This window comes from Myotis myotis, unplaced genomic scaffold, assembly GCF_014108235.1.
Source record: "Myotis myotis isolate mMyoMyo1 unplaced genomic scaffold, mMyoMyo1.p scaffold_m19_p_8, whole genome shotgun sequence".
Lineage (NCBI taxonomy): Eukaryota > Metazoa > Chordata > Mammalia > Chiroptera > Vespertilionidae > Myotis > Myotis myotis.
Genome location: NW_023416390.1, coordinates 56,326,373 through 56,338,776, shown reverse-complemented (window position 1 = coordinate 56,338,776; position 12,404 = coordinate 56,326,373). Strand labels below are relative to the sequence as shown.

General features: G+C 44.0%; 1 protein-coding gene across 13 annotated transcripts in view; it reads left to right on the top strand.

The window, feature by feature from the left end:
- The window catches only part of TANC1 (tetratricopeptide repeat, ankyrin repeat and coiled-coil containing 1), a 246,155-nt gene that overhangs the window by 174,673 nt on the left and 59,078 nt on the right, over window positions 1-12,404 (top strand). For 10 of the 13 annotated variants that reach the window (XM_036318717.1, XM_036318714.1, XM_036318716.1 and 7 more), the window contains one exon: window positions 9,259-9,522. The exons of 1 other annotated variant lie outside the window; for it this stretch is intronic. In XM_036318717.1, coding sequence (XP_036174610.1) covers window positions 9,259-9,522 — 264 coding nt within the window. Of the gene's footprint in view, window positions 1-2,440; window positions 2,826-9,258; window positions 9,523-12,404 lie in introns of those variants that run through there. 2 more of the 13 variants (XM_036318725.1, XM_036318723.1) reach the window with 2 other exon arrangements.

Genomic DNA, 12,404 nt, shown 5'->3' with positions numbered 1-12,404 from the left:
TTTTTCCTTTTTTTTAAAAAAAGCGAAATTCCTTACTCTAAACGTATTGAAATCATTGGCATGACCTAGAAGTTAGTGTCTGATTTTTCAAATTGGCCGTGTGAAAACCTTCTAAATGTGAGACCCAGCTGTACCCAATCATCGTAAACTGGTTTCTCAATTACTTGCTTTGAAAAGGGAAAAACTTTATAAAGAAGTGGCTTTTAAAGGTGTTTCCTCCATGCCTGAGAAAACATTTTTTTCTTAGTGATACTCCCTTGATGTAACTTGCTTCCAGCTGTTACAAATGGAAATTGGAATGAAGAATGTTCTCTTTGGGATCTGTGTGAAAACCAATCTGATTTTTTTTTAATTTATTGATGAGACAGAGAGAAACCTTGATTTGTTGTTCCTCTTATTTGTGCATTCATTGGTTGATATGTGCCCTGACCGGGGACTGAGCCTGAAACCTTGGTGTATCGGGACAACTTTAACCAACTGGGCTCCCCAGCCAGGGCACAATCTGTTTTTTTTTTTTTTTTTTTTTTTTTTAAAAAAAAGCATTACTGCAAATAGTGGGTTTTGAAACTTTTTTTATATAAACATGTTGTTTAATAATTTGTTTATGTCCATAGCATGATCAACGTAAGTGTGTTTGTGTATCTATTTTAAGAAAATGGGCTTTTCTCTATTAAGAAAGAAGGAAATTGGCTATCAGATGAGGAAAAACCAACAATACCCAGCTTTCCATATCAAGATTTTTTAAAATAATAAATCTTTCCGATCCATCAATACATGTGGCCAGGACAAGGACTTACAGGCAGCAGTTAGAACAGTTCTGGCTGAGAAAAGAGGTTGTTGAAAGTCAGTCATCCCCTCTATTTCCTCCTTCCACTACCTGCATGTACCTGCTGACATTTATAATCCCCCAGGTGGCTTTTGTGGATGTGTTTCCTTTTGCGAGCTGGTGTGTGTTAGGACAGCTACGGGGAAGGGAGGGTGGGGGGGTCCCGGTGACAGTGGCCCTGTCTCCCCACTGGGCGTATCTCCTGCACAGAGCAGGTGTGTTCACCTGCCGGGCTCCCCGACATCTGAGCCACTGCATTCCACCAGGCCAGGAAGATTAAGTGCCCAGAATTTGAAAAGGAGAAAGCAAGAACTTGGGTCCTTCCTGCTGCCTTTCCCCCTTGCATTTGCTTTTGTCCTTCTCAGGGTAAAGCCGGGAGGCAGGTATAAATTTAGGCAGGGCAAAACCTTCACAGAAACATTTTTCCTGCAGGAGTGATTTCCAGTGAAATGATGACACTTGAATTAGTATCCTGCTGGTGCTTACTAGCTTTTGGTAATACTTGTCTTTCTGCTCAGTCGCTTAAGCTATTTTAAGAAAAGTTATGGTGGGCTGGCTTTTATCTTTCTTGTCTCTCTTCTATGCCCTCCTAAGCTTGTAAAATGAAAGTGAATCCAGAGGTAGCTTTAGCCCTTTTATTTCCTGGACTGTGTGTCCCAGGGAGAAGATCAGATGCAGAGAGAGGCATACAGAGAGGAATGAATTGTACTGTATTTTCATTTTTAACTTGTAAATCCTGCCCTTTGGATTTCATGCTTATGTTCTTTGTTGCCACCTGTATTGCCCTGTTTGCCACTAAATTGAAATGCTTCGGAACTGATTTGGTAATAACTGTTGTTTCAAATCTGTGATAATATTCATTTTACTACATTGCCTGCAATTTAAAAAATCATCCTTAATTATAGACACTTTCTTTTAATTTCCTAGGTGAAGGAGGAAAATTTGCCTTTACATATGTAATTCTGTAATATATTTAATGTGGGAGAGAAATCCTTGGCGATGATTCGAGTCAGCAGAGTGCCTGCCATGCTTTTATTCAGACTGGTTGTCCTGTCAGTGGAGCAAGTATTATTTGGCACCTACTGTGTACCAAGAGCAAGTTTGTCCAGTACTGGAACGAGGGACAATACAGATAAGGCAGAGTATCTAGGTCAAAACTTATCCACCTGTGGGACCAGAAAACGGTCTGTTGTCCTGTGGAGGGTCTGGGCAAGTTGTCAGTGCCGAAAAGGGTTTAAAACGTGGCGGAGATTGGCACCTGCGATGGAAGGTGTATGTTGTAGGTGCATAATAATACCAACCACTGATAATGCCTTGTGCTCTTTTCTGGAAGATTCAAGGACTGTGGGGAGTCTTTGAATTGTGTAAGGAGCTCCTCTGTCTGTGCCTTCAGTGTACAGGTTCTGTGATGCCTTAAACACCGTGCTGCGTGCTCTCGTTAGGAAAAGTCACATTTCAGTCCAAAGGCTTTTCTCTGGAGACTGCTCCTGCCGTGTCCGGCTGAATGAGGGCCGTGTGGCTGAGTGAGGCAGGCCTGCCCTCCCCCCACCCTTCTCCTCACCTCCCTACCGCCCTGCTCCAGCTGATCCTTGAGGTGTTTCCACAATCAAAAGCCTGAAGAATGCGGCTATGAATGCATGGCTCAGGTCCCCGGCCTTGCTGCATGTCATAGCAGAGCACGCCTTGCGCAATGCGGGGAGCACTGAGCTAGAGATTTGGTACAGAGATCTGTGTGTCACAGGCCAAAGCCCAGGGCATCTGCAAGGCCAGGAGAGGAGGAGGGCTCAGCTGCATGTTACACGGGGCTGGGCAGGAGGGCCGAGCGGTTGTCCATACAGAGTTGCAGAAGGAGAAGCCAGAAAGTTCCCCGGAGCCAAAGGTAATTCAGGCCGCCACCCTCCTTGTGGCATTCCAGGGAAGGGCGAGTTAGCCTGCTGCCTGCACCGGAGCCCTTTCCTTGCCGGCGCTGGGGGAGATCAAAGGCAGCCACAAAGGGAAGGTGAGCCTCAGAGGTCCCTGTGTGGCTGTCAGCTTGTGGGTGGGGCAGAGGGAGAAGCACAGGCTGGCATTTGTGGTCAGAAGGCCTCATGCACGCTGATTTCATCCATGCCACCTTTCCCTTTGTCACTCTGGGAAATCCAAGTATGGGTGGCAGCTGGAACCGTGTGCAGTATGAGTGCCAAGGAGAGGACTCAGGAGGCCAGGGTGTTCATATGCCGCTTCCTGGACTTGTCTCTCTGATCTTTTCCCATCAGTTATTCTTTCTTTGCTTAACCTTTCAAAAGTTATTCATGAACTTTATTGGGTCATGTGAGGAGGTGGTGTCTGCAGTAGCTGTGTTTTTCCTTCTTATTCATGTCTTCCCTGCTCTCACTTTCCTAAGCAGCCATTATGTTAGTTTCTTGTTTGATCTTTAGTTCACTGGTCCAGTGGTTTCGCTCTTAAACTCTTCCTGTCAACCATGAAGTTGAATATAAAAGTTTTAAAAATATTTGTGTTCTTTAGTGCTACTTTATTTTCCTTTAGTTGTATGGGGAGGAGGACGTTCTTGGGTACCGATGATATAGGAGGCCCTTTACATGTGCCCTTGTATCTGAGTTTTCTCCCCAGTCCAGGGAAGGACAGAGGGTTCTCTTCATCGAGCCTTTGAAAATGGAGAATGCAAGACAGTCATGGCGTGCACAGAGAAAATGCCAGCTTCATACTATTTTCATCTTTTCAAAATGTATATTTGTGTGTGTGGTGTATGCTAACCAATCAGGATAGTGCATGCACTTAATTTATAAATACAGGTATTTGGGGTGCAGTCTCCAGTATTTATACTAACACTGTGGCATGGTCAGAACGGTGAAGAGCCCCACTCTGGAGCACAGTGAGGCCGAGGGCCTTGTGGGGCTGTCCTGCCCATAGGGCTCCTGTGAGTACTCAGTGAGTTGAGATATGACAAGGGTTTAGGGCAGAGCCCATACGTAGTAGACATCATTACAGCATTCATTTAGCCACTTGTTGCTATTTCCTAAGGGTACTCATTTATTTATACTTACTCTCTCCCCAGTGAATGTGAAATGCTCACACATAGACATTTAGTAAAACAAGATTTTTCTTTCTCAGTGAAGGTCTGAGTTGGGGAAGGGAAATAAGAAGAGCAGGAGAAAAGGTAAAGTCAGTGGTCAGGCTCATAGGATTTTATTTATTGTATTTATGCGTGGGAAGAATGTTTTACTGTTAAGTTTCCACATGGTCAATATACAGGGAGAAATACAACCAAATACATATGACAATGTTTGTAAGATAAAGATAAGAAGTGTACCAGTTCTTAGCATTGGGCCCAGAGATACACACCCTGAGATCCTACCCACACCCTGGGCCCTCAGGAGAGAAGCCAAGGTTGGAACCCAAGCTCCTTGCATTATTTTACCTCTTTTCTGCAACTTGGAAAGAATTCAGCTCTATCTGTGTGTATATATTTGATATCAATGACCCTTAGTTCCTAAACAATTGTGGGCTAATGGTGTAGTCAGTTTAATTTTCTTCTTGATGTTCTTTTGAACCTATAACTGATTTATATCTCATCGAAGCGCTTGTTGGGCTCTGGACTGAAACTGATTATTTTCCCTGGTTCTATGTTAAGTGTACATTAAACATAGAACCTTCAAAAAGCAGAGGGGGGCGAAGGAAGATTGGGAAGGAGAAGGCATATAGCTTTATAGCGGAGGCTTATGTACCAAAACATTTGATGACTGAGTGGATCTCTCTCTCTGCTTCCCCCACCTCCCCACCTGTGGCTCCTTCCTGGCTGCTGTTAGCCCATGACTGGCCCCTGTCCAAAGCCCCCTGCCTAGGGGCTACTGTTTTTAACAAGGCAAACTTCATGAACTGCAAAATATTCCTTAGCCACGGATAATTCAGAGCAACTTGTACATGGTGAGCACTGTGCATGGTAAAGGGAGTGTGCAGTCAGAGAACTGGTATCGGACATACCATTAACTCTGTGTGTGTGTGTGTGTGTGTGTGTGATCATATTCTCCCGAGAAAGTATAAGTGTGGGGTTGATGGTTCTCAGCCCTCCACCTCTTTTCAAGGTTGTGGTCGTGTGTATGTCCTAATAAATTTTGAACTTTTTTTTTTTTTTAAATAGTATAGCCCTGTGCACTAGTATAGTCAGTCTAGTTAAATTGTGCTTTACTACAGAGGAAGATAACACATTGTTTGTGGTTAAAAATAATTTTCAAACTATACAGAGTCAGAAGTAACACATGCAAATCAGCGAGCAGTATCCAACCTAAGTTAATACTACATTGGGGACTCCATGTAACCTCATAGCTTGCTAACACGAGGCCTGATAAATCACTCATTTACAGAACCTTGCCTGTTGGAAACGTGCTTGAGACCCAGTGTGAGTGATGATAGCACGTATTTTGTGGTTGAGAGTATTACACATGTCCCCATGTCCCCCACTTTACCCCCCTCCACCCAGCCCCTGCCCCACCCCAGGCCTCCACCACACTATTGTCTGTGTCCATGGGCTATTCAGATAGGGTGTCCCCCAAAAATGTATGCCCACTTTGAATGATTATACAGTCAGTGTTTATTAACATATGATTCATTTTCAAAATTTAAAAGAATCTACAGAAATGAATAATTTGTTTTGTCAATGGCCTGCTTTCAAACTGATGACTGTTCTGGTCCAGGCACTGCTGATAACACAAAGCAATGGAATCACAAACATCAAGAATCATTTCATTCGGTATTTGTGCTCTCTCAATTCGTCAACTGTTGCGGGTTTTGTACCATAAAGTTTATCTTTTATGTATCCCCATAAAAAATTCTAGTGGATAAATTTTCTTTGTTCAAAGCTTAGTCTGACTTCACCCATTATTTCAAATCAGTTAAACCTGAAAAGGAGTGAAAATTAAATGAGTTATTAGCTGTCAAAGTGTGTTTACATTTTGGGAGATACCCTGTGTGCCCCCAAAATGTGTACATACTTTGAATAATTATAAAGGCAGTGTTTGCATTTCAACTGTGTTTTCAAACTTCCAGTAGCATTTTAGGAAGAATTTCCTTTGTTCAAAGCTTAGTCTGTCTGAAAAGAAAGAAACACCAATTGAGTTATCAGTTATTAAAGTGTGTACACATGTTTTTGGGACACCCTGCATATGCATATAAGTTCTTTGGTTAATCTCTTCATACTGTCTTAATTGACAAAAGCTGGATCTGTACTGGCTGAAGGAATAAAATGTTAAAATTTTCAAGTTGTTAGGGAACTTTAAAGATTATCCAGTCTCCAAAAAATGTAAAATAGTTTATTTTTTAATGCTTTTTAAAATAAAGTCATAGTTAAAATGGTATGTGTGTGTGTGTGTGAGAGAGAGAGAGGGAGAGAGTGAGAGGGAGAGAGAGTCAGAGAGATCGAGTGAGAGAGAGAGAGAGAGAGAGAGGGAACTTGAAGGCAACTGGGTTAATTTAAGTAGGAGTTTGGATTTTGTTAGCTGGAAAGAAACACAGAAGTTTTGCTTAGCCTGTCATCTGTTGTCAGACTAGCTTTCCTTTGCTGGAGACTGTGGGGCCGCCCTCCCTGGTGTGCTCCTGAGGTCACACAGGGAAACTGGACGGGGGGGCCTTTATCGACCCCATTGCATCTGCTGTGGGACTTGATGGTGCCTGAGCCAAGGTGCAAGTACACTGCCGGGCTTCGAGCCACGTAGGTGGACCCGGTATTGGATCCCAGGGGGAGAATCTTGCGAAGTGGGGCAATCTTAGTAGAGTGTGTTTGTTGGAGGGCCCGTGGCCTCAGAGCTTCTGGCTTCAGGGCCCTGGTGAGTGTGGAATGCTAAGCGCTTCACAGGAATACACTAATTTATTAATGAGGTTATTGCTGATTAATGGCAATTAATTATTGCTGATTAATGGGAAATAATATCATTAAAAATTGATAATGTGAGCAATGGTGAACTTTATGAGGGCAGTGGAGAGTCTCCGACTTACCAACATATCATCAGCTTATAATACCGTGCTTTTGAAGTGGTGCCCCTGTCTGGGACTTCTCATCTCAGCTACTGTTTCTGCAGCTGGGCCTTCCTCCCCGCCCACTCTCCTGCTCACTGCCAAGACCTGGACGGTGCCAGGCGTCAGGTCCTGGGCGCTGTGGCTGTCTGGTGAGAACTGGGCCTTCAGCCTGTTCCTTCAGTCCGGGAACCCTGCCAGGCTGGCTCTGCTTCTGGGGCTGTCACTTGCCACAGGAAGTAGGGGAGTCCCTTGTCTGTGTTCCCACTGCTCGAGGTCTGGGTGAGGACTCAGATCCTTGGGAGTTTGATTCTGAAGTGAATGATACTTAGGGGAAACACATCACTTTGACTTTATTTTCACCTTAAGGATATGCACCCCAAAATAAAACAGACAACTCTGAAACCGAATAAATCACCCCACCCCAGCCTATAACTTAGATATTGGCACAGCCTGGGAACCTAATTAACTATAGCATATCTGTGGGAAATGCATCTGAGTCCTAAATACTGGCATTATAAATGAAGGTTTGTAACACATGCACAACTTATTAACAGGGTTTTGATGAGTCATTAATTGCCATTGAGTGAGGAATCAGCCCATTAATAAATTAGTGTATTCCTGTGAAGCACTTAGCACAGTCCATGACATATAGTGCCCTTCAGGAAATGCTGGTTGCTGCTATTACCACCAGCAGTAGTAGCATTTTTAGGATAGAAAGTTATACTTGCTATACTTATGCTCCTACGAATGGGGGTCTTTTTTTAATGGATCACACAGTGAAGGCTGCGATTGATTCCAAACAGATGGGAGATGAGTATTAAAGTCCGGATAGAATACTTGGAAATGCTGGGAATAATGATAGACACCCAGAAGGTATGACGGGCCTGTCACAAATAAATTTACACTTTGGTTGGAGACATAATACCAACCATCCTGAACCAATAACAGTGAGATGACCGGCGGTGTCTCTGACCCCAACTGGAATAGAAGTGTGTTCATTTGCTCACCCATCGAATTAGCAAACGTGTATCGAGCACTTAGCATGTGCCAGGCGTGGTGCTGTTCAGAAAAGAGATCCTGGTAGTAGATACTCGTGCAGAGAGAGGCTGCAGAGTGCAGGGGGCATTTTTACATAGAAAGACAAGAAGTGAATGCTAAGTCCTGACTGGAGCAGCAGGAGCAAGACAGTTTTAGAATGGGGCAGACTGCCCTGCAGTCACAGCGAGGAAATTGTTCTGTCTTTACTTCTTAGCCTTAAGGAGCATTGTAAAAATAAGTGAAACCCCTTCGGACCTTTTGATCCCCGATAGCAGGCTCTGTGGAGCTAATTCACCAGCCTGCTGATAAGAGTGTGTGTCCTCCTGGTCTGTGGATGAAACAGCTTAAACCAGGCGCTGGGTTCCGAATGCACTCTGACCCCACGCAACAGGGACACAGAGGAATCAGAAGACCTGGCCCTTGTTCTCAAGGACACAAGCCAGTGCCCTTGGTGAACATCTCATATGGCTCAGGGCCTTGAAATTGGAAGTGGCTATTTATAGAAGCGACGTAAGGTGCCTACAGGGTGGGGCAAAAGTAGGTTTACAGTTGTTCGTATGGAAAAGAACACAGTGCTTAATAAAAAATATAAGAGTAAACTGTTTCACATGCTCATAACTGTAAACCTACTTTTGCCCTGCCCTATATTGTTGTTTTTCTTCATCATTTTCCTCCTCTTCTGCCTGGACGTTCTTTTGTGCCAGTTTTCTTCCTTAGAGATTAAATTTTAATTCTGCAATCACGTGATCCTTCCCACACTAGTGTTTTCCTTGCGTTGTTTACACAGTGGCTTTCCAGTCTACGCCACTAAAGGAATAAAGCCCAGCCAGCCTCTGGGGATGGTCTTGAACAAATGTTACAAAGTTTAATGCTAACGACCAAATTCTCTGCTTGACTCTATCACTGCATTTTTGTTTTTATAGATTTTTCTCCTGCATCTTTTCTGCATGAACCATGGTGCTGCCCTGTCCTCTCCCCCGTACACAGATGTTAATTTGGAAAAATTATTTAAAGGGCCAAAGGAATTTAATGAGTTCTTTTGTGAGCAATTCATCTGTTACAAAAGAGAGGCAACATCATCTCCAAATCACACAGATACACATTAACGCTAGATATGTTTAGACAGCTTTTTCATTATCTTCTTATCAGCGTTCTTTTTCCTCCCCTGTAGAATAATTTAGCAGTTTATATCCCCTATTAAGCAACATTCTTCTAATTTACCAAAATACATTGTATGAAGCAGACTTTGATAAAAATCTGTGTGGACCGGAAAACGTTCCCTTGATGGTGGGGAGGGCTGTGTGTGTGTGTGTGTGTGTGTGTGAATTCTCAACAGCCCCAGTGATGCCTGGCAGCCTTCAAAGTCTTTTGGTCTCTCATTTCAGCCACAATTACAAGTTCATCCGAAAATGATGACCGGAGTGGCTCCAGTTTGGAATGGAATAAGGACGGAAGCCTAAGGTTAGGGGTGCAGAAGGGCGTGCTTCATGATCGGAGGGCAGATAATTGTTCCCCAGTGGCGGAAGAGGAGCCCGCTGGGTCCGCGGAGAGCGTGCTGCCCACAGCCGAAGCCCCCGGTGGAGATGGTCCAGTCCCTTACTCTCAGAGCTCCAGCTCGCTAATAATGCCACGGCCCAACTCAGTTGCAGGTAAGGCCACGCTTCTCCTTAGAAGGGTTATCTTCTGGGCCTGAGGTGCCCGTGTTCACTCTCTCCACTTGGGAATCTAATCCAGACGCCAGCCGGCTTTGTGATCCGGGGTCAGGCACCTAACCTTTTCTAGACCTCAGTTGACCCCTGCGGAAACATGGTCAGGCTGTACCGGATGGTCTTTAAGGGATCCTACTGCTCTGGACGTCCCCAGAAAAGTATGCTCACTTTAACAGCTGGTAGTTCAATTTTGAAAATGAGATGTGTTTTTAATAAACACTGCCTTTATAATTATTCAAAGTGTGCATGTACATTTTTGGGAGGAAACCCTGTATTTAGACTCTCTTCCCTCTTAAAGAGCCATAAAGTACCAAAAATTCTGTCCTTGTTTTTGTTATTTTAAGCCTGAGTATAAATTCATGACTTTGTATTACATCTTGGTAAACAGGAATCATACTTCAGAGTGAGTTTGTTAATATCAGCGCAAGGAATTTCCAATCCAACTTTCAAACTTAGCCTTTACCATTGAGGCCCACCATACAGATGGAAGGTCAACTTCTGTGTAATTGTTATAAGGGATCTCACAGCTTAAAACATGAGCAGTGGAAGTGAGAGCTCTCGGTCAGGAAATGAAAGCAGGCACCATGGGGCAGCCGGAGCTAAGAAGCCCATACAAGTGTGGTGACTTGCTACATGACTGGCCAGTGGGTGGTTGCAAGCGAGGAGAGAAGGTTGGGGGTTGGGGTGGGGAGAGGAACTCTGCAGCTAAGCTGTGACATGCCTGCTTTCATGTCCTGAGTTTCTAAACTCAGTGCCCTTGGCTTGAACTTAGAAGAGGAACTTGTTTCAGTCATTCTTTGTTACCAACACAATGCTTAAAATTTTTCCTCTGCTAATGTGTAGACCCAGGTCCTCCCTTCCCACATCAAAGGCTTTTCCTGTGATTTTTACTGCTCCTTCAGGATGTGGCAGGTCACTCTGGTTGTTGTTGATGCTTTGTTGTGCGTTTTTGTGTTTGTTTTTTTTTACAATGAAACTCTGAAACAGCTTGATAAATAAATTGCCCTAATGGAAAAGTTCCGAGACACAACTCTAATTCGCTTTCAAAGGACTTAAAATGGCCTTATTCCAGGAGAGAGGCTTGGCGTGTCTGCCAGAGAGTGGTACTGAGGGTTTATGCGTATTTGAGTGATGGTTCTTCCAAAAGCTTTCGTGTCCTCCCACCACCATCCTGCTACCTACGGTGTAACATGTTGTCCCCCAGGCATTTTAGACTGGATTTACTTAGTTATGATAAATGCTTCATTTGTGTTATCCCAGAACTTGATGGTTTTATTGACTTCAACAAAATAGCAAACTTGTGTTCAGTTTCATGGAGCTATTTTAAAATTAAGGGAAACATTAATAAATTAAGTCGACAGTGTTAAAAGCCCCCGTTTGGGGTGATGTGCCTGCTTGATGTTCTTTTATGGGCTCTCCCGCCCTGTGAAGTGACAGTGGGTGTGAGCTGAGCTTTTCCAGGCGTCGGCAGTGATTACAGAGCAGGGCTGTCTGGTTGCTGCTGTGTTCATTCATTAGCCTCTACGTATGCACTTGAGCAAGACCTCCTGTGGACCTGGGAGGGTTTTGCACTCTGGGTTTGAGCAGTGACTGCCTGGCCTAATGGGTCTGCTCGTTCTGCATTGTACATTTTATAAACTGAAAGCATATTTTTTAAAGGAAATAGGCAAGTGCCTTCCAGCATAGTATCTGTTGACAAGCTGGACATATGGTAGATTTTTTTCATTGCCCACCTTCCTACCCCTAAAGCTGAACCTCAGTTAAGAGGGAATGGCAGGATCTTTTGGGTATTGTTGAAAAGAACAGAAGATTCCGGTGGTCTGTACTATATGCACCACTGTTTGTCTAGTGATGAGAAGGCAAGCTGCTACAATTAAACAGGGACTAGGCAATACTCTGTGTTTGAAGGGTGACAGTAATACATAAGGGACCCTATACTGCAATCTTGAGGAAGTATTTGCATGTAAGATCCATATAAACATAAATTCCATTTGTTAGAAACATCCAGTGATTGAATGTGATGTATGCAGAGTAAGGACCGGCGGGTGGAGGAAGGGGGATGCTGACCTCAAGGCACCCGGTCCCCCCGGGGAACGCGGGTATGGAAACAGGATGCCAGCTCTTCTTGTCATTGGGCCTGTTGCAAAGCACTGTGGTGGTCTGTTCACCGTTAACCACCCAGCACAGTAAAATTTTTATGTCCAGGGTTATAAAAACAAGTTGGCTAGGTTTGGAGATGGTTTCACTACACAGAGATTGTCTTTGTAAACGGTTTGTTGGCGTGGAATTGGTTTGCAATCCTGCAGTCAGGTTATTACTGTATATCACATCAAATGTATGGCACGGACACCTTACTCCTTTATTAAAACACAGAATGAGAAGCCTTTAAGATGCTTTCTTAGATCATTTAGAAGTTGGGTAATTAGGGGCTACTATTTTTTTACTACTTTTTTACCCCCCTTTTGAAATACTTCCTAGGTGGATCAGAGAACACTGTTTAGTTTTCAAGGAAACCAACAAACATCATTACCAGACAATTTTCTTAAAACTCGAACTGATAATGGCCTGGATTTAATGGCATTTACCTTTGATAGGTTAGTCCAGTGGTCGGCAAACTGCGGCTCGTGAGCCACATGCAGCTCTTTGGCCCCTTGAGTGTGGTTCTTCTATAAAATACCGACTTCTGCGCATGGGCCACGAAGTTTCAATCGCACTGTACATGCGCGCCCGCATGTGGTATTTTGTGGAAGAGCCACACTCAAGGGGCCAGAGAGCCGCATGTGGCTCGCAAGCCGAGTTTGCCGACCACTGGGGTTAGTCCA